This window comes from Bidens hawaiensis, unplaced genomic scaffold (genome assembly GCF_021521415.1).
Source record: "Bidens hawaiensis isolate Kalapana, Puna unplaced genomic scaffold, B.hawaiensis_p1.1 tig00002423_1, whole genome shotgun sequence".
Classification (NCBI taxonomy): Eukaryota; Viridiplantae; Streptophyta; class Magnoliopsida; order Asterales; family Asteraceae; genus Bidens; species Bidens hawaiensis.
Window position 1 is genome coordinate 1,928,667 of NW_027491133.1, and position 21,821 is coordinate 1,950,487.

Genomic DNA, 21,821 nt, shown 5'->3' on the forward strand with positions numbered 1-21,821 from the left:
GGTATCTTTTATGTTTATCATTTTATTGTATCGATAGGGAGAGATTTGTTTCTGTATTTGAATCCAAAAGTCTTATGTACTTATTCCCTTCTACCATTTGGTTTTGGAATAATAAGAAAACAAAAATATTCTTCTCTGATATTATTTTCATCACCAAATCCATAAAACCTAACTGCTCAAATAATATCCTCATGGTAGGAGACGACTCCCAGCAAAAGAACAATTCTGATTAGAGGAACGACGCCTCGAAGCATACCAAGGTCTCCGTCATCTTACTGGCGGAGATACTCACCGTCTCCAGTTAGCCGACGGCACCGGAGGGATAGTACTCGTTCACCTTACACAACTTTTCACAACATGGGAAGAAGTCACTCTGGTAGCCTTCGTTGCCGTAGATTTCAGTCATCGGTTTCTGGACGTAAGAGAAGTCGGTCTCCAACACCAAGGCGTCATAGAAGGCGAAGAAGCAGAACTTTTTCGCTAAGTCCTATCGGGTCACCAATTCCAATTACTAAACACAGCAATGCCATTGAAAAATCAAGAAAAGAAATGGAAGATGATAAAAAAGAAGGGTTGAACAGGAGATGAAATTCAAGGATTTAAAAAAAGAAAAAATAAGGGAAACCACCAGGATTGGTGGCCTGAATGAAAATCAATACCAAGTCCTTCTTAAACACTTTACAGGGGCTAACAAGAACATCTAATGTGATCGGCTATTTTATGCTAACATGGCCATGGCGAGTAAGCCTTCACAACTTGATGAATAGATTATTGACTTGGGTTCGACGGATCATATAGTCCACACACTTAACTTTCTTGAAAATTACACCGAACATACCAAAGAAACACCCGTAATGATTTCGAACGGTGATAATGTGACAGTTAAGGGTATGGCAGAAAGTAGGTTAAAAGACCAAACAAAGATAAATAGAGTTCTATACATGCCCGACTTTAATTGTAACCACTTTCGGGCGGTAGACTTGCCACATGACTACCTCAGTTTAAAAAAAAATAACGAAATTTTTTGAAACCGATGTTAGAAAAAAAGTACCAAATTATCCCCGACTTAACGGAAAAAATAGACGAGGTTAGAAAAAAAGTACTAAAAATCCAAATTTTTTGAAACCGATGTAGTCATTTGCACAAAATAAAGAATATATACTAAATTTTTGTAATTGGCCAAATCACATGTACTAAAATAGCACTTAACTCTTACAATTATAACAACAATGGATATATAGATTAGGATTAATTTAAAGATGCTAACTCATCCACTAAAAATAATTAATATGGACCTAAATAAACCCGACCCCAAATTCTTCTTCATGTAAACCAGATAACCAAAAGCCCGAATTGGCTTCGCAAATCCTATTAACGTATCTATCTAAATTAAGAAAAATAAACTATCTTGTTACAGCAATTCCAATTCCTAGGTTGACAACAGAAACATTTACATATTTTAAAGAATATTCTCCAGCTATTTTATGGTATCATCCATCTATATATACTTATATTTCCAGTCCCAAGTTTCTTCACCCAAAGTCTTCTTAATATAACACTCCATATTCTCATACGCAGCTCATAAATGGAGAGCAAAGGAGTCGGTTTCTGCTCAGTTGTCGCAGTGCTCGGAATAATATCAGCAGCCACTGGTCTCGCTGGGGAGTTCACAAGGGTTAAGGTAACTATCAAAACCAGTATGATTAAGCTATAGTATATTACGTTTGAATATAACAAGAACTTTAACTGTTATGCGTATATAATATGCATTCAGGCTTCCGATATTTCTATTCAAGATGATTCATGTGTTTATCCAAGTAGTCCGGCTCTCGCTCTTGGAATAGTATCAGCGGTTTTCGCAATTATAACTCAAGTTTACATAAGCGTTACAATTGGAGGTTGTAGATATTGTTGTGCAAATGACCCTACTTTGAACCCAGCTTCGAAACTCTTTTCTGGACTGTCACGGTACTAGACAAGCGCCAATCTTGATGTTTTATGTTTATCAATTATCATGAATGTTATCTTATAATGCTAGCTAGTTAATATATAGAACTAATATAGTGTTGAATATTCAGGGCAGCTACTGTGATAGGTGTGATTCTACTGTTGGCAGCTGCCGCGCTAAATAATAAAGGTGGACAAGTTGATTCATATGGTTATTTTACATGTTATGTTGTGAAGCCTGGCATCTTTGCAGCGGGAGGTTTAGCTCTTTTGAGTGCAGTTTTTGGTATTGTTGCTTATGTTGCATTAGCTCCACCAGCTACACAGACCACCACAAGCCCTGCAGTTGCATTGCCGGTTGGTGTGAATGCTGATCCTGAAAAAAGTCCTGTACCTTTTCTTCCTCAGCAACACCCTAATTGGCAATACGCTTAATTAAACAGATTGGTAATTGGTCAAGTCATCAAATAAATATATGGATCGGTACCAGGCAAAATGAAGATTCGAGTACATACCTTTCACGCTTGTTTCTGGGTGCTTGAAATAGGAGAGTTGGGTGTTGTTTTGATGAATTTTAAATTTTTATCTGTGTGTTTTGCATTTCTAGTTTTGATATTGAATTATCAGCTTTTATACTCTGAATTTTTATGTTGGTATTTAACAAAGATGGTTATATCTACATATGTTTCTGCTCAATGCATGGAAATTAGTATAAATTAATAGAGACATTGACAACACGTTAATGTAAAACCATATGCACAATATCTAATGTTAGCATTTTGGCCTTCAATTGAATGATCGATCAACATTATATATTCATATTATATTATGTATTTAACGTGTCATATTAATTATATAGGTTGTATTAATATTGTGTTAAACTGGGAGCACATGAAAACCAAGAACATGTTCTGAGTTTTGATCAACGCTTGATCCACTCTTTTTGTTTACAATTAACTTAAAACAAAGAACATTACAAGGATTTATATATACCCGCCATAAAAGAAGTAACAAGAAATGAAGTTGTACCTTTTTGAATAATTCCATAGATCTTGTGATTGAGGTTTTACCTTTATTTGTATGCCCTATCAGTGATAATAACTCTAATTACCATTTAGTTTCAGTAATTGAAATTGCAATCCACTATTGTATGATGCCATTATTCCCAGAATTCTGATCTTCCCATGGTTGTCATCTTTCGTAATTAGCTACTGAGGTTATTTTTGCCTATTCAATTTGAGCCAACGCAGGTTCGTATTGAATCAGCACAAGTTGTTTTTATCAAACCCACATAGGTTTTTAACAAATTCACATAAGTTTTGTGTTCTTCTTGATTGCCTTTTTTAAAGAATTGACCCACACAGGTATTTCGATTGTTATTAAGAAATCGAATTCAATATTTCAGTTGGTTTTTCCTGAATCAGTTTATCAAAGTCGGCCAAAAAATCGACGTATATTAAATATATGTCAAGAGCAAATTGAGTTCTGAAATCCAATTGATATAACCCAAGTCAATTACATCAAAAGGGGATAGCGGCGCAGCTTGTTGCTCGCTTACCCATTATCCAGATGTAGCTTGGTTTGTGTTAAATATTTATAATATTACTTTTACAAATTACTAACACATGGCATGGCTAATTAAGGCCATTATTGTACTTATCAATCATACACAATGCCATTGATACCTAAACAACCTGTTATGAACTAATGTAACGTTATCACTAACACATGATATATAAGGCCTATAATACATAGTTCACTTGTGCCAAAATGACATTATGGCTTATTATGACTTTGTTTAACCTAGAACAACTAACACATGGCAAAGCTTATAGAACGACATTTCACATTTGGTGTGTATGCATGCATGCACATGCATACGTTTGTATGTTGGACCCAAACAACTATCCATAATCCATAGGTGTCTCTGTCAATATTATATGCATCTTTAAATACTATTAAAGCAATACACTTTGTTCACATGACATTATTCTATCATGTCCACATATGCATCCAGTCAGCAACTTTCCATTGTCAGATTGTTTATTATGTTGCCACGTGTCATCTTCACCAAATCACCCTATATTTAAAAGTTAACTATTCATAATTTTTCACCCTAAACATAATTTTCTCTCTTTCTCTATTAGCCGGATCTCCTTTTACCCTCTCATATATTCCGGCTACTCTAGATCCAGATTTGTATTAATCGTTTTTCGGTAAGTTTATATTTTATAATAAGCATCCGATTGTTGATATATGTATTTCCGGTAACATTATATTTTCTTCTGGTTATTGTTTCCTCTAATCTTCTTATCTTTATTTTCATTGTTAACTGATTTTATTAAAATTTTAGGTTGTAATAAAAAACGGCGATGAAGCTAATATGTTGACGTATTTACGTTTTTCCGGTAAGTTTACAGTTTAGTTTTTCCGGTTATATGTTATACTTAAAACAATGGTTGTTTATATTTATTTGAAGTTTTATATTTTTCTTTCCACTCATATATTCCGGCTAATCTATATCTAGATTTGTATTAATCGTTTTCCGGTAAGTTTATATTTTATAATAAACTTCCGATTGTTGATACATGTATTTCCGGCAACTTTATATTTTATTCCGATTGCTGTTTCCTCTAACCTTTTTATCTTTATTTTCATTGTTAACAAACGGCGATGAAGCTAATATGTGGACGTATTTACGTTTTTACGGTAAGTTTTTCCGGTTATGTGTTATACCTATAACAATGGTTATTTTATATTTATTTGAAGTTTAATATTTTTTTCCCCGTTTTTTGTTTTACATGTTGTTCTTCTAGGTTCTAAATAAAAATCACATTTATTATTTTGTTTTTCTGGTAAGACACATTTAAATTATCCATTTAAGTATCTCATTAATACAATTTATTTAGTTTGGCTATCCTTATTTGTTTAAATAACTAATAAGGATAGTCAAACTCAATAAATTAGATTAATGGTTTTAATACAATTTAATTAACATATTTAAACTTCTTTTAAATTCAAAATTCTAACAAAATAAAGATGGTGCAAGACACGAAATTTTAACAACCTGTGTTTAAACATAAATCAATACCAAAATTGCAAATAATTGACTTTACTATTGCTAGCCGACTTCTAAAATAAAAAATCGTTGCCAAAATTGCAATTCAGTGTTGACTTTTAAATTACTTTGATTTACACATATGTTACGGTTACTATTTAATTACATCTATAATAATTTCCATGTTTATAATCTTCTAAGAATAACCTGTTGTCCAATCACTATATGACATACATAATATGTTGACATGTTGTTGGATCCACTTGGCATTTTATTTTGTTAACCTCTATCGGGTTTGATTTTCTGTAGGTTTTTTTCGTGTATGCACGAGATTGACCCGAGACTAAATATGCTAGGAATTGAGGACTAAAAGACACATATAAATTTTTTGGCATTTTATATTTTTCCTGTTTTTTTGTTTTACATGTTGTTCTTCAAGGTTCTAAATAAAAAATCAGTTTTATCCGTGGACAATATCATTATTTCATTTCCGGTAAGACACATTTAAATTATCCGGTTATAAATTATAATTCTAATATTTCATAATATCAATATTATAACAAAACTTTATTATTTCAGGTTGTTTACCCGATTGTTTTATGGAATATTTCAGTTTACCTTCTAAATCTAAATCTGAGATGCCATGGTTATTATCATTATATTGTTATTTTTCCGGTAAGGCATTTAATTTTTTCGGTTATAAATTAAATATCAAATTTTCCATAATATCAATATTAATATTCTACTTTATAATTTCAGGTTAATGTCCCGACTGATACAAGCTAATATTCATGGATTGAGCATTACTTCATAAGATGTACTTTTTAATATTGATGTATATTTCTTTTTTGAATATTCAATTATATTCATTATTTATATATAAAATAATATATTGATGTACATCGGAGATACCTTGCTGTATATTTTTTTCCGGCGTGCCTTAGTATACATAAATTACACATTTAAGTATCCCATTAATACAATTTATAGAGTTTGACTATCCTTATTTGTTTAAATAACGAATTATAACTTAATTAACTTTCTAACTTAAATAGTTTTCCGACCATTTCTAAATTAAGCATGTTGCATACTGATTTTTAAAATATACTAAATTTACTAAACTAAATATAATATTGATTTTTAAATATACTAAATTAAGTTTTTTAAATTAAGCATGTTGCATACATATTAATTAAGTTTTTTATTAACATTTACAAATTATAAATATACTAAATTTACTAAACTAAATATAATATTGATTTTTAAAATTAAAATACATATTAAATTATGATATCCACCTTCCACATATAATTTATTCTCGAATTTAATAAAGATATTAATGTACATAACTGATTCCATTATTAATTAACTTTTTGACTATAATTTGAAATTAAAATTCAAATTATTACTGACTATATTTAAATGTTTGACTCTATTAACTATAATTAAGGAAATAATTAATGTTTTTATATAATATTAAATAAAATTGTATGACCGTATATAATCATAAAGTTTCTAAATATTTATTAATATTTATTGAATTATAAATTTAGTAAATTTACTAAATCATAATAGTGATTTTTAAAATTAAACAAAAAAGTATAATATTGATTTTTCAAATATAATATATTCTAGAAGTTTCTAAAAATATTAATCTACATTAAATTAATCCGTTATTATTCCAGAATTTTATAATTTATTAGTTATCTCAATAAATAATTAAATAATTTAATAACAGTCTCTAATTATCTAGATATTGTTATATGAGAAAAGATTGTTAAGGTGTTTATTCGTGATCTAAAATTATATAATATTACATAAAATTATATAATAGTATATAATCATAGATTCTAAATATACTTTGTTTTATGATCAATATTTTATTTTTCCAAATATAATATATTCTAGAAGTTTCTAAAAATGTTAATATTTTATTTTACACTAATTTGAAATTCAAATATATTATAATGTTTGACTATAAAAACGATAATTAAGAAGAGAGTTTAATGTTTATATATTATTCTTATTATTATTTCATTTTTAAATTAAGCAACTTATTATTGTCTTTGTTACCTTATTTTGATTAACCTTAATTATAGTAAACCATTCTAAATATACATTTCCAATATAAATTCTTTAGATATTGTTGTTAGATTTAATACAAGTAGTAGATAGTCAACACCTCTTTACACTTTCTAATAACTATAATTTGAAAGTTAAGATTTATTAGTTCCATATAACAACTTTAGTAATGTTTATATGTTACTAATTATTATACATGTTGTTTTGTGTGGTTTATATTTTATATAATCTGCTATTGTGTTGTAACAATTTTCAGGTGTGTTAGGAAAAGTGATTTTCTTTTAGTTGGAGTTTTCAAGATGTTGATGATGGTTTAATAGCAAAGAACATTATGAGTTATTTTGTTGATGTGTAATGGTTGTTATGCTCAAATTAACTTCTTGTAATTTGAAAGTTTTAATATTAAGACAATGTAAATCTATTAATTTTTGGTTGGTATGGTGATGTGTATAGTGACAATGTAAATCTATCAAGTTTTAATAGTTAAAGAAATATATGTTTGTTTAAATTGATGTTTAAGTTGATTATGTTTAGTGACATGTTATTCCACCCGCGTGTCACGCGGGTTATAACCTAGTTAGTAACTAGTCGAAAACGTTGCTCATTTGCAACACCGGAGAACCCCTCCGTACTTTGTTGTTGATACTAATTGTAGGTGATCCTTAAGTAAATTTTGTCAATAATTCACTAAAAATTGAAGAGCCCCTCATCATTTTATGTTTTTTTATAAGTTGGCCTTTCAAAAAGAAAAGAAAAACCTAAGGCTAAACATTTTGGGGGTGGCGCTTATGCCACCTCATCATCAAGTCTCCGCCAAAACAAAAACCAGAAAGCAAGACTCCAAGGGCATTGAGACCCTTTGGGTATTGCATGTTAATGGGCACGAGGAGTGGGGCCACAAAACGTTTTTATAAAAGAAATTTTTAAAAAGCACGTACTTGTGTTGTTATAATTAAACCATTACGGATTTTTGAGTAAAAAGATAGTTATTTTCACTTTTAGTTAAAACAATAGACATAGTCCAATCATTGTTTATTGATAAGAGTATCACCGATAGTTAGGGCTGCCTGCTTGGCGCAGGTTTGAGTCCCCTCCACACTCATTTTTCATGTGTTTTACTAAAATTGGTTGATTTTTAGTTGGCCTTCAGTAAACAAAACTAGGGGTGTTCATGGTCCGGTTTGGCCAGTTTTTAGATCAAACCGTTAGTAACGGTTTTTTATTATTGAAAACCAAAACCGAACCGTTAAAATTTAAAACCAAACCAAACCGTTACTGACGGTTTGGTTAGGTTTGGTTTCACGCTTTAGACTTAAATATATAAAAGCAAACAATGTAACTTATCCAAAAAAGAACACGAGCTAATAGAAATACAGTTTCTAAGAATTCATGTAACTTAACAGTTTGACACGAAGATAAAATGCTTAAGCTCAAAAAAAACATAACCAATACATAAACCAATTTCAAGCATATTCAAAACCCATTTCAGTTTCAATAACTTTAAAATGGATTTCACCAATTAACCTTGGAGGGTTATTGGGTTCATATAATAAATTGGATAGCCACTTAACTTAACCAGTTTACTTAAAGATAAATTAGTCTTAATCAGTTTTATTTAAGTGTTATATACAATACTAGTAAAATCTATCTTAAAAACAAATAATTGAATCCAACGGTCCGGTCCAGTTTTATACGGCTGGTTTTTTGTGTAAACCATAGACCAAATCGTTCACTACGGTTTGAAAATTTTTAAACCGACCGACCGGAAGCTAAGAAAAAAAACCGACCATGAAACCAAACCGATGACCGGTTTGGGCGGTTTCATGGTTTTAAACCAAACCGTGAACACCCCTAAACAAAACCATACCCAATATCAAAAACAATTCTAACAAAAATAATAGTATATACTTTTTTATAACTAATTAATTAATCATGTTCATTTTTTAGGCCCATTTTATGACTTTTATAGGGACACAAAGGGCCTCGAGTTCTTAGGGACGACCCTACGACGATGGTACCAACCTTCATGTAGGGCCAATATTCTATATTAGTTTTAGGATTGTGTATGTCTTTATATTCGCTAAGAGTCGGTGTAATACGTACCTCAGTATGTTTATTTTGTAAGGACAAAATGTAATTGTTGAAGAAATGGGGACCCTATATAAAGGGTCACTTAACCCATTTCTCCATAACCTTTGTGAAAAAACTCTTGCATTTTCACATCCAAGTATTCCATATTCTCTCTGACTCTAAAACTCTCTCAACTCCTCACCCTCCTCAAGTTTCGGTTTTCTCTTATACACATACAAGATCTGAGATCTCGGTCCAACTAGTTGTTTCCGCTTACTAGTTGTGAGGTTGATCCAAGAACAACTAGTATCTTAGTTTGTTTTGTTGTTTGATCCGGTTTCGGGACCTACAATTGGTATCAGAGCTTACGGGCTCTACTAGTTGTAGATCTTGGGTCACAACCTTGGATTTTGGTCTTGTATGTGAAAAGACGGAATTTTGGAGAAAATAATTGGTTTCGGGTTCTTGTGTTCTTGAAGTTCTTGAGACATATAAGTTGTTCATGCTCAAAAAGTTGTTCAAGATGTGTTAAAGTGTGTGTTTGTGGTGTGTGATTCTCAAGAAATTGTGTTTGTATGGTTACATATGAAGGATTGTGTCAAAAGATGTGTGTTGCATGTATTTGGATATGGTTGAGAAATGTGACAAGGAAAGTGGGTTGGTGACTTACTAAATTTGTTTAAAATTTTCGCCTAATTTTCCAAAAATCGATCAGTTTTCAAAAACGCTAAGTTTTCAAAATCTCTCAGTTTTCAAAATCTCCCAGTTTCCAAAATCGATCAGTTTTCAAAATCGCTCAGTTTTCAAAAACGCTCAGTTTTCAAAATCGATAAGTTTCAAAAATCGATCAGTTTAAAAAATCGATCAGTTTTCAAAACCTCTCAGTTTTCAAAACCGCTCAGTTTTCAAAATCGATCAGTTTTCTAAAACGACCAGTTTACCAAATTGATCAGTTTTCTAAATCGATCAGTTTTCTAAATCAATCAGTTTTCAAAATTGATTAGTTTTCAAAATCGCTCAGTTTTCAAAATCGCTCAGTTTTCAAATTCGATCACTTATCAAAAATCGTTTTCAAAACCCGTCTTTTTTAAATCTCATTTTTTTCAAAAACCCATCCTTTTCAAAAATCCATCGTTTTTAAATCCCATTTAAAAAAAATCCCATCCTTTTCAAAAACCCATCGTTTTTTTTAATCCCATCGTCTTTAATCCCATCGTTTTTTTAAAAACCCCATCGTTTTTCAGATACCCATCGTTTTTCAAAAAAAAAATATATGTCTTGCAATTCTAAGCTTGAAGGGAGTCTCAATATGAGGGAATGCCAAAATGACATATTAAAAGAAAAATTCAACATGTATAAACATATTCAAGGAGAATCAGTTCGCCTCTCTCATCAACAGATTTGAGTCACTAGTTACTATATTGAGAACTGTCGGTATCATCCCTGAGTTGTCTGAGATCAACATGAAGTTGTTGGATTCACTGCCTTACGCATGGAACACCAGTGTGATTACCATCAAGAGAACGACAAACCTGGATACCTTAACACTCTCAGATTTGACTTCTACCATCAAGCTTTGGTGCAAAAATAAATATAGATGAGACAAGTGATGCGGGTATGAGCAGTCAAGCAAGTCCTATCATCCCCGAGTGTGCTGCAGGTGGAAGTAGTCAAGCAAACACCTCGTCAAGCTCCACTGATGGGATTCCTACACCTGCCTCTCTCATTCCCGAGGTACACAAACTTTGCTCTCAAGAATGTATTGATAAAGTTATTCACTACAGAAACCATAATGCTAAAATTCTTGAACAAATTGATAGAATTAGAGTTCAGAATGATGATCTTAAAAAGGCTGCAAAGATTTATACTACTAGGATTAACACTCATGGTAATGATATGGCAGATCTTAGGGAAAAAGTTTCCATTGCTACAAATTTAGCCAAACGTCATGAAAATCATGTTATTGAACTAAAGGCTAAAATTGTTAAATTAGAAATTGAGTTAACCCAAAAGAAAATTGTCATAGAAAACTTTGAGTTAGCTTTTGAAAAGCTGAATAAATTAATTGGGTCTCAAATGGAGTTAAAAATAAAGACATGAATAGGCTATGATAGTTCTTCAGTTCCACTGCCTTTTAATAATAACTATACTAGCCTTCCTCACTTTGATTTTAACTCTCCTTCAGAAGAAGAAATGGTCTATGGTATTGGTCATGTGCCAATTTCAAAGACATTTGTTCTTGCTGCTCCCAACACTGTTGATTCAGCTGTTTTTTCAGTTAATCCTAATAGTAGTTCATCTTCTGTAGCAGTTTGTGTAGAAGAAAGTGGGTAGGTGGAAAGGCCTGTTGAGGTGAACACATCAAGTTGTTCATCATCAAGTTGTGAGACTGAGGATAATTCAAGTAAAAGAAAAGTGTTTGAAAATGATAATCAACCGAGTACTTCATGTAAATATGTGCCACCAAATAAAAGATCATTTTCTCAAACAACTAATCAATCACAAATTCCTCAGTCATACAATTGTTTGATAACAACTACTATGGTCATTATCAACAAAATTTTGTTGATCCATATTACACTAATGTTTTTGATGATCGGGGTCAATCATCAAATGTGTTTTATAATCATGTTCCTTTCCACGGATCACCTTTCCCACCACACCAACCATTTTATAGTTCTGATGAGTTCTATAGTGCTCATAGGAGAAAGTGTTGTTTTATTTGTGGTCATTCTTCTAACCTTGCAAGACATTGCAAGCATTGGTTCAAACAACAACTTGATATTCAAAGGCGGCTTAGTCAGTCACCAAAAGGTGCTTTTAGTAGCCCAGATTCAAGGACTGATCAAGCTAATAGTGAAGCCAGTGTAATGGGTGTGAGATCCAAGATCAATAAACTAAAACACAAGAGAAAACCTTTTTGGAGAACTAAAAAGGACAAAATCAAAAAGGATCCTAAGACTGAAAAGTCTAAGGATTCACCAAAAACAGTTTTAAAATCTAGAAAACAAAAGTCCAAAATTACCAAAACCAAGGAACAAGCTTGTGCTTGGATTCCTAAGGACTGCTTTTCAAGCGATGAGTCGCCAAGAAATAAATTGTTTTCAAGAAATAAAATCAAGCTTTGTCGATTTATGGTCGAATTTCCCGAGACAACTAAGTCTCGGGAACCCACGTCCATTTAAACGCTTAGTGCATGTAGGATCAATCAAGGAGGACTATCAAGGGTATTCGGTACTTAGATAGTGGTTACACCCAACATATGATGGGAGACGAACCCTTGCTATTTGATGCTAAACCATTAGATGGCGGATTCGAGTCTTTCATAAGCGACATGGGAGAACTATAAGAAAAGGGAAATGTTTCATACTTTGTGCTTCAACAATGCCAACCTTGTTCAAATAGATCAACAACAACTTGTCGAGCGTCTCTCAAACTCATTTCGTCCAACTACTTCTTTCAAGTGATGGATCCCGCATCAGCCACTGGGCTTCGGTTTGAATCTCTTCAACTTTGTTATATGATGTGACAATGCATGTTTAGGATAGTCCATCTCACAACAGCTTTGTTAACCTTTTCACTAAAGCCATTGTTCTATTTTGATTAAAACAACCTATCTATCTTTATATATAAAATTGTAAATATTTTTCAAATATGTCTCAATTTTAGAGGGATAAAAAGAGTTAACTTTAACTCACCAAAAATATTTTATATTATTATTTTAATTAAGAAAACCTGAAAAAGACTTAAAAATATAATAGATTTTACCTTTTTTAAGAAAAACAAAAAATGAGTCACTTGACTTTTCAAAAATATCTTATATTATTTATTTTAATTAAGAAAATCTGAAAAAGTTTGAAAAGTATAATCTCTTGTTTAGAGGGAGCTCTTGTTTAGAGGGAGTCGGATAAAATTAAAATATAAGAAAATTTTGAGAAATTGATCCGACCTTTGGAAAATGATAGAAAATTGTCTTAGGTGATCCGAGCACATGAAAAGAGTAGATCAAAAGTCAACAAGATCATTGATTGATGTGTAGATAGGCTTAACAAATGAGTATCATAGTGATATAAACTTAAATATTTGCCTATGCTAGTGGTTACACTCTTATGAAGCGGTTGCCGACTCCAAATAAGTCATATTAATGAAGGCAAAAATCATAACAGTCAGTCATACACGAGCCCGTTAGTGATTGGTCACAATGAAAAATTATTTCTTGCTTTAGCTTCAAATATTGAAAATATCAAAAAATTATTCAAAATTATGCTAGTGGTTACACTCTTAGTGATTGGAGTCATACACGACTCCAAAACTGCAAAATACTCAAAAAGTATTCAAAATCAACAAAAAAAAAATGTTGATAATTTTATCAAACAAAAAGGGGTATATTAGAACCACGTAACGTGGGGCAAACAAGTAAGTCCTAAACACTTTATATGAATGCATAAGCCAACAAGGCTAGTAAGTCCATGGTTCAACCTTTACATATTGTTTGAAAGAAAAGTTTGCAAAAAGTCTATGAAGCTCAAAATGTTTTGATCAATCATTAGGGGGTCAGAGTAAATTCGGGGTGATACTGATGAACACAAACTATGCCCGAGGTATGATGGAGTTTGTAACATGTTGGATTAACAGGGGACCACACAAGTATTGTGCCTAATTAATACCCTAACGTATCACGGTGAAATCAAAATACTTGTTAAGTTTAAAGTGGACCAACATATCTACAATCGACTTTGGGTTCTTGGCATAATAATATCCAAATAGAAGTGTGATCTAGGACATTATAGACAATGTGATTCCATGTTGTGATCTTTCTCGCAGAAAATATTAAAGTCATTAGAAAATTATGTAAATATTATTGTTGTCTAATATTAATTTCATCCTTACTCATATTTTTATTTTATTTTATGTTTTAACTTCAAAACATCATGTATATATATTTGTAATATTTGATATATGAAAATTCTAAAAAGATTTTAAGTTATGTGTTCGTACATATTTTATTAAACCTTTGTTCTATTCAAAATCATGTGTTTTGTTGTCAAGGTCGTTCATACAAAGTTCATTGGAAACATGGGACTTAAACAGATCATTTACAAGTTGAGAGAGTGAAATTGGTATTTTATGAAAAGTCAAGATAAAATAAAATTTCAGAGTTATTCTGCAAATACTTCAAACCAAGAGCATGTTTTAAAAGGAATATTCTTCTTTGACCCTCAATAGGGTCTGTGAACGAATCTTATTTGCTCTAAGTTTTGTGCAGCAGTACACAGGTAGATCAAGATCAAGATCAAGTGTCCTAGGCTGCAGAGTTTGAAGTTGCCGATGCTGAAGCGCTTAAAAGAAAACGAGAACGCGACAGTTGGCTGTTGAACCTAAATATGAACTGATCGTGTCTGAAGATCAGTCGAAGAACAAAACAAAGAAACAAGTTGGCATAAGAAAGTCAACACAAGAAAATTAGATGTCAAGCCTCCCACATCTAATGTTTCTAAAATTTGCTGCTGCCGATCCTTCCCATAAAATAAGATTGAAGTTCAAGTCTTCAAGATCGGAAAATAAAGAATTGTCAAGATCCAATCTCGTTCAAGATCTTAGGATCAAGACAAGTACTAGATTTCGAGAAATAAAGACTAAGCAAGAAACTTGATGAAGTTTTCTAGACATACTCAATCCTAGAGGGAGATTGTAGGGCCAATATTCTATATTAGTTTTAGGATTGTGTATGTCTTTATATTCGCTAAGAGTCGGTGTAATACGTACCTCAGTACGTTTATTTTGTAAGGACAAAATGTAATTGTTGGAGAAATGGGGACCCTATATAAAGGGTCGCTTAACCCATTTCTCCACAACCTTTGTGAAATAACTCTTGCATTTTCACATCCAAGTATTCCATATTCTCTCTAACTCTAAAACTCTCTCAACTCCTCACCCTCCTTCCAAGTTTCGGTTTTCTCTTACACACATACAAGATCCGAGATCTCGGTCCAACTAGTTGTTTCCGCCAACTAGTTGTGATGTTGATCCAAGAACGACTAGTACTTAGTTTGTTGTGTTGTTTGATCCGGTCACGGGACCTACACTTCACAGACACAGCATTCCAACGAAACTTCCCTAGATGATATTCAATGGTTTTGTAATGAAAATTTTTAATATGCTAATGGGATCCTAGTAATACAACGCATACACAAATTCTAAATATGATAAGTCAGGAATAAAAAGTTTTGAAGTCGTTAAGCATTAAGTCAATGAGAGTTTAAGGTTCATATATAAGAATTAGCGAACAAAATGACAACTAATCTTGACTATAAAATACACTGATTTTAAATGTTCGGTAGTCTAATGTTTTTTAATACGATAATGATGTAACTATCATCAATAAATAAAAATAAACAGCTAAATTTGTTCCAACATTCTGACCAAGCCTAGGTTGACATCAGAAAGTAAACTTTGTTTCTTAATTAATATACTAATATCCAATTGTTCATTTGCATTTATAGGAATCTCTCCAGCTGTTTTATGGCATCACCCATCTATATATACTTACAATTCCAGTTGCAAGTTTCTTCATCCACAAGATCTAGAATAATATCTACATATTTTCATACACAGCTCATAAATGGAGAGCAAAGCGGTAGGCTTCTGTGCAATTGTGGCTGTGCTTGGAATAATATCCGCGGCCACCGGTTTTGGTGGGGAGTTCACAAGGGTTAAGGTAATTATCTTATTTAATAAATATATCCATTCCGATTAATATTTGTGATACATTTCAATATAAGTACATAACATGAGATATGTGTTATGGACATATATGCTGCATGCAGGCTTCTGATGTTACTATTGATGATGATTCGTGTGTTTATCCAAGTAGTCCAGCTCTCGCTCTTGGAATCATATCAGCTGTATTCGCAATTATTACACAAATTTACATAAGCGTTACATTTGGCGGTTGTAGATGTTGTAAAAATGACCCTAACTTGACCCCGATTTCGAAACTCTTTTCTGTATTGTCATGGTACTAGACTTGATCTTGCTTTTTTACTTTGTCATATGATTGTCTTATGTATATATATGAATAAAACTAATCTAGTGTTGAATATTATTCAGGGTAGCCACTGTCATTGGTGTGATTATGCTGCTGACTGCTGCTGGGCTGAATAATAGAGAAGGCGGACAAGTTGATTCATATGGTTACTTTACATGTTATGTTGTGAAGCCAGGAATCTTTGCAGCCGGAGCTGTTTTAGCTCTCTTGAGTGCAGTGTTTGGTATTGCTGCTTATATTACATTAGCACCAGCACCGCAAACCACCATGAACCCTGCGGTTGCATTGCCGGTGGGTGTGAATGTTGATCCAGAAAAAAGTCCAATGCCTTTCCTTCCTCAGCAATACCCTCCAGAACAATACCCTCCTCAACAATACCCTCCACAACAATAATATTATAAAGTAAAAAAAAATTGTTTAATTTGTCAAATGCACAATGATCTCATGAAAAAGGGTGTTGTGTTGATGGTTTTTATTATTATTTATTTTGTTGGTGTGATTTGCATTTTTAGTTTTGTGTACATTGTATTATCTCAATTTGTATATTTTGGTTTCTTGAAGTTGAAGGTTTCATTGTAACTGTTGAGTTTTATTCACATTTCTTCAGTTTTTGAGATTTGATTAATTTATTGGTATTTAAAAGTTTTTAGGAGAATGCATAAATAATACCATGGTATTGTTGCATCCCTTCTATCTCTTCTGCATAAATATTAGTTGATTCTTTTGTGTAAGGTTTAAAATTGTAAAGCAAAAAAGAAAAACACGTTTTCACACGGGGACTTATAAGAAACTATTTTCTTGTTTCAACCCGGGGTTTACAAACCTGTCTCGTCTAGATCTTGTATTCTTGTGTGCCCGGTTGCATAAGTTCTTCTATGGCCTCAAACAAGCACCAATAGCGTACTAAACCTGTTTCGCAACATATATCACCAAATGTGGTTTTCGTATAGTAGCACAAGTGATCCCTTGTATTGGTCTATAAACGCGATACCCAAGTGGCATGTTTACTTTTGTATGTTGATAATGTTATACTTACAGCTTCCAATCCTAGCATTTTTAGCATTTTATTACATATTTATCACTAGAAATTTGCGATGTCAAATCACGGTAGAATTTTGCACGGTGTACCAAATGAGTTATTTACATGATTCAGATCCTGTATGTTCATTCGTCTGGCTACTGCTCAAATTGTGAAGGATTATTCCTTGTATAATATACATCCCATGTCAATGAATTGTATTATTCACGGATTATCAAGGTTTACAATTACATGTAGGATCTAACAAAGATTATATATGCAATGTATACAAGATCTCTACATGAACATATTTTCATATTTATGTGCAAATTTTGACTTTAAGCATATGTGTAAATGATCAAAACATAAACAACGTATTATAAATGTGAGTTACACAAATCCCCATCCCAGAGTGACTTGCAGATAGTTAAAAATCTTTGATTTTTACAGATCGTCATATTTTATAATTTGAAATTATTTTGTAGTAGCTTAAGGCTTTAAAACATTACAAACAACAAACCTTTATTTAAACTCAAATATTAGTATTCTATCACTAAATCTTCTTGTGGGCTATAAAAGGAACTTCAAAAGTTGATGTGTCCAACTTTAACGCTCGACACACCACGTCAGGGCGTTAAAGCCCATGCGGTAAGGGAGAAGCTAAATATGATGATGCCCAAATGCTAAATGGTCTTGCTTTAACTGTTAACCAGACTTTAAACCACGGCACGATATTAAAAATGTATGACTTTAATATAACATAACGCTTTAATTAAAAATATAAAACCCCTTAACAACAACAACCCTCGATAACTTAACAAAGGACACTCGTTATTCCTTTATGAACTTGTAAATTCTAGTCAAAAGTGGATGTAATTCCAAGTTTCCAACACCAAATTCTAGAAAACATGGTTCATGCTATTTTTAACCACAAAAACATAATCGCATGGATGATGTCACAACGCCACGAATCAAGACCCATCTAGAACCAACACCAAAAAAAATTTAATAATCTCACCATTCATTTCCATTAAATTTAAATTCATCAATTTACAAATTATGGGGTTTCTAAGAACCGTTGCTGCAGCAACGTCAACAACGACGGCCATTACAGCAGCTCTCGCCTTTAATTCACTCTCACCATCTTCATCCTCATCACACATTTACAATTACAACTTCACCAAACCCATCTTCAATCAACCTCGTTTAACCCTCATCAAGAATCTCACTAACCCACCTTCTGCTCTTCATATGGATACTAAACCGGCCACACAGGTTAGAAGTTTGTGCTTTAGTTTAAACAGCTAGTTTATTAGTTTTGGGTTTAGGGTTGATGTATCGATTGTTTGTGTTGTTGCAGCTCGATGCCGAGTTACCGGAAGTTATGGTGCGTTTTGATTACTCTTTTTTTGATTGATTTATGTGATTGGTTTGATAAAAATCTCTTCTTTTTTATTGGTTTCTTGTTAATTTGGGGATTATTGACTTATTGCTGGCTTTATTACTTGATGATTGAAGATGTTGAATACTCAATTTGGGAATAATTAAGCTGATACTAATTGACTGATAGAAACCCTAAATTTGAAATTTTGAATGCTCAATTTGGTAATACTTAAGCTGATGCTAACTGACTAACAGAAACCATAAGTTTGAATTTGATTATGGTTATTGGTAATCAAAGATCAGTGCGGTAGAACTCGTTAAGCGCTAATAGGGCAGTAAGGTACCAACCAGTAATCAATAGGATTAATCGGGATTAATAGGAATGGAATTTTTTATAGTCAATGAAAAAATTTGGGGTTAACGGGTTAAAACCAAGGTCCGATTTGGGCCGCCTTTGACTGGCTACTGATTATCGGGTATGATTAGCTGAAATTGCATCGGTCTAGGACCGATCATAGTTATCAAATGTGCTAGGCGCACATGCCTCACTTGGGGCCTAGGCACAAGGCGCAAAATAAGCGAAGGCCTGAAGTAAAAAAAAGCGCACTAAAAATAAAAAAAAATACATATAATGTATATGAAAAATAATGTTATTCTTCAAATAAAATAAACAAAGTTATTATATGGCATTTAATATCATCTAATTAGTACCAAAAGTTTTTAAATAGTCAAGATTCACATGTAATTCTAAAACTTGAATAACAAAATTTATCGATACGTTGCCTTTAACCTCTCCTAGATCTAAGTTTCAATAGCGCTCGTTGCGTTTCTTTTACTCGGCTTTTATCTTGACATGTTCTTGTCATAGACATTGCCGAAGCACTAACCTAGGAACTAGAAGCGCATTTATTGAGCCCCGCCTGAAAAATGGGTCTAGGCGCAAGAAGCGAGGGCTTTAAATTAACTATGGGACCGATTACCCGATTAATCACTGCCCAGAACCGATTTTTACAACACTGTCTAAGATCTTGAAATTTTGCAATTACAGACAGAGTTCATGGTGGATATGAGTTGTGAAGGCTGTGTTAAAGCAGTGAAGAATAAGTTACAAACAGTGAATGGTGAGTATTATGAACAGGGTGACGTTATACCTTTGTGACTTTGTAGTGTTTTATGCATTTGACATCTGTTAATTTATTATCCTTTAGGAATTAAGAGCATTGATGTGGATTTAGCCAATCAAGTAGTTAGAATTTCCGGGTCTTCACCGGTTAAGACCATGGCTGAAGCTTTGGAGCAGACGGGTAAAAAAACCCGGTTAATCGGTCAAGGGTTACCAGGAGGTAGGTTTGATTGATTTAACCGAATTCAACTGAAAAGTTCTTATTTAGTTTACTCTTTATGACTATTAAACAAAATAAAGTCTCTTACTGTCGGTTTTGCAATTCAGAGGTGTTGATTTCGGCTGCTGTTGCTGAATTCAAAGGCCCACAAATATTTGGGGTGGTTCGTTTGGCCCAAGTGAATATGGAGTTAGCTAGAATCGAAGCTAATTTTAGTGGGTTGTCACCTGGAAAACACGGTTGGTCCATAAACGAGTTTGGTGACCTTACTCGAGGTGCTGCGAGTACTGGCAAAGTGTTCAATCTTGTTAATCAGTTGTCAGAAGAAAAGGTCAGTTTATATAAATGCGTCCATAACTTTAAGAAGTGTAGTGTAAGCTGTTTATTATGTTAAGAATTTAGGAAAATTTATGAAGTATGCCCATTTTAGACAGGTCTATGGACTTTAATATACAAAAGTTCAGACTTTTTTGTTTATATTGTTAGGCTTGTAGACGAATCAAAACGAACAAGACTGAGGCATGTTTGTGTTCGTTCATTTAACTTTAGCCGAACAAACAATCGAACACGACCTGTTAAAGGAATAGGGTTTTCTTGTTCGTCTTTTTTTATGTTCGTTTGTTAATATAAACAAGCAGGTCACACATGTAAACAAACATATCTGAACATAGATTAATGAATATAACAGAGCTAAAATCAGCTAAAAGTAATGTGAAGAACATTGTGTTGGGCCTATAAAGTTATTAAAACTATATTAAGTTGTAAGGCTATGTGTAGTGGAGGGGCTACAAAATGGGGCGTTTTGCGCCATGTGGCGCCCAGTCAGCAAATGGTAGGTTTTTGTTTTTGGGGTGTAATGGTGTTATAGCCCCTATATATATATATATGTATGTATATATAACACACATTAGAATATAATAATAATAAAAAAGAAAGGAAGAACAAGCGATAAGCAGAAGTCCCCCCACCCCCACAAATCGCCCATTTGTAGCCCAGGGGGGGCGGTGTTGTAGCCCCTTATCGCCCCAAAACTCTCAATTGTCGCCCGCTTACCACTACCACTACACACACCCTAATAGGCAAACAAAATTAATGAATGTATTACAGAACATAAGCGAACGGACCCAAACAAACGTAAATGAATAAAACATAAACGAATTTAAATGAACGGACGTAAATGAATGTTCATGGTCATAAATGAACGAACGACTGAACGAGACATGTGTTCAATAAAATCTTTTGTTCATGTTTGGCTCATTTACAGGCCTATATATTTTACAAGTTTGGTGACTTTAATATACCAAAGTTAGACTTTTTCATGTATGTTTTACAAATCTAAGAGCTTTAATATACCAAAAAGAGTTTGATCTTTTTTGTATGAAACTAAGAAAGTACGTTGGCTTCTATGGTATCGACCCTTTATCATATGAAAATAAAACATTATTTGTAGGCGCTTGGTGACCTGGGAACACTAGAGGCTGATGAGAACGGTGAAGTGTTCTTCTCGGGCGTGAAAAAGAACCTTAAAATTGCAGATCTTATTGGTAGGGCGATAGCGGTGTATGAAAATGAAGACAGACGCGATGCTGGGCTTGCAGCTGCCGTTATAGCAAGAAGTGCTGGAGTTGGCGAGAACTACAAGAAGCTCTGCACCTGTGATGGCACCACCATTTGGGAAGCAACCAATGCTGATTATGTAACCAGTAAAGTTTAATGTGAAGTTGTTAAAGAGTTATTATCCATTTTGATTTGTGAAACTTTGTATTTGGATAACCTTCATGCCGACTTTTCAACTAGGATGGCCTATAAACCGGTTGCTATTATAGAATAATGAAAAATCCAGTGAGATAATGTGTATTATTGATTACCTAT

The 21,821-nt window shown here is 32.9% G+C and overlaps 3 protein-coding genes across 3 annotated transcripts; all 3 read left to right on the forward strand.

Annotated features, from left to right (window-relative positions):
• The first annotated feature begins 1,585 nt into the window (after positions 1 to 1,585).
• LOC143619230 (protein MODIFYING WALL LIGNIN-1-like) lies at positions 1,586 to 2,382 on the forward strand. Its single transcript, XM_077091206.1, has 3 exons — positions 1,586 to 1,681; positions 1,775 to 1,968; positions 2,079 to 2,382. Exons 1-3 carry the CDS (start codon positions 1,586 to 1,588, stop codon positions 2,380 to 2,382), a joined length of 594 nt encoding a protein of 197 aa, XP_076947321.1.
• A 13,375-nt stretch (positions 2,383 to 15,757) lies between these two features.
• Positions 15,758 to 17,015, forward strand: LOC143619301 (protein MODIFYING WALL LIGNIN-1-like). Its single transcript, XM_077091260.1, has 3 exons — positions 15,758 to 15,875; positions 15,985 to 16,175; positions 16,268 to 17,015. The coding sequence occupies exons 1-3, from the start codon at positions 15,780 to 15,782 to the stop codon at positions 16,596 to 16,598; spliced, it is 618 nt and encodes a 205-aa protein (XP_076947375.1). The 5' UTR covers positions 15,758 to 15,779; the 3' UTR covers positions 16,599 to 17,015.
• A 1,237-nt stretch (positions 17,016 to 18,252) lies between these two features.
• On the forward strand, positions 18,253 to 21,819 carry LOC143619357 (copper chaperone for superoxide dismutase, chloroplastic/cytosolic-like). Its single transcript, XM_077091306.1, has 6 exons — positions 18,253 to 18,498; positions 18,584 to 18,610; positions 19,655 to 19,727; positions 19,815 to 19,949; positions 20,057 to 20,280; positions 21,400 to 21,819. Exons 1-6 carry the CDS (start codon positions 18,283 to 18,285, stop codon positions 21,661 to 21,663), a joined length of 939 nt encoding a protein of 312 aa, XP_076947421.1. The 5' UTR covers positions 18,253 to 18,282; the 3' UTR covers positions 21,664 to 21,819.
• Positions 21,820 to 21,821: the final 2 nt, after the last annotated feature.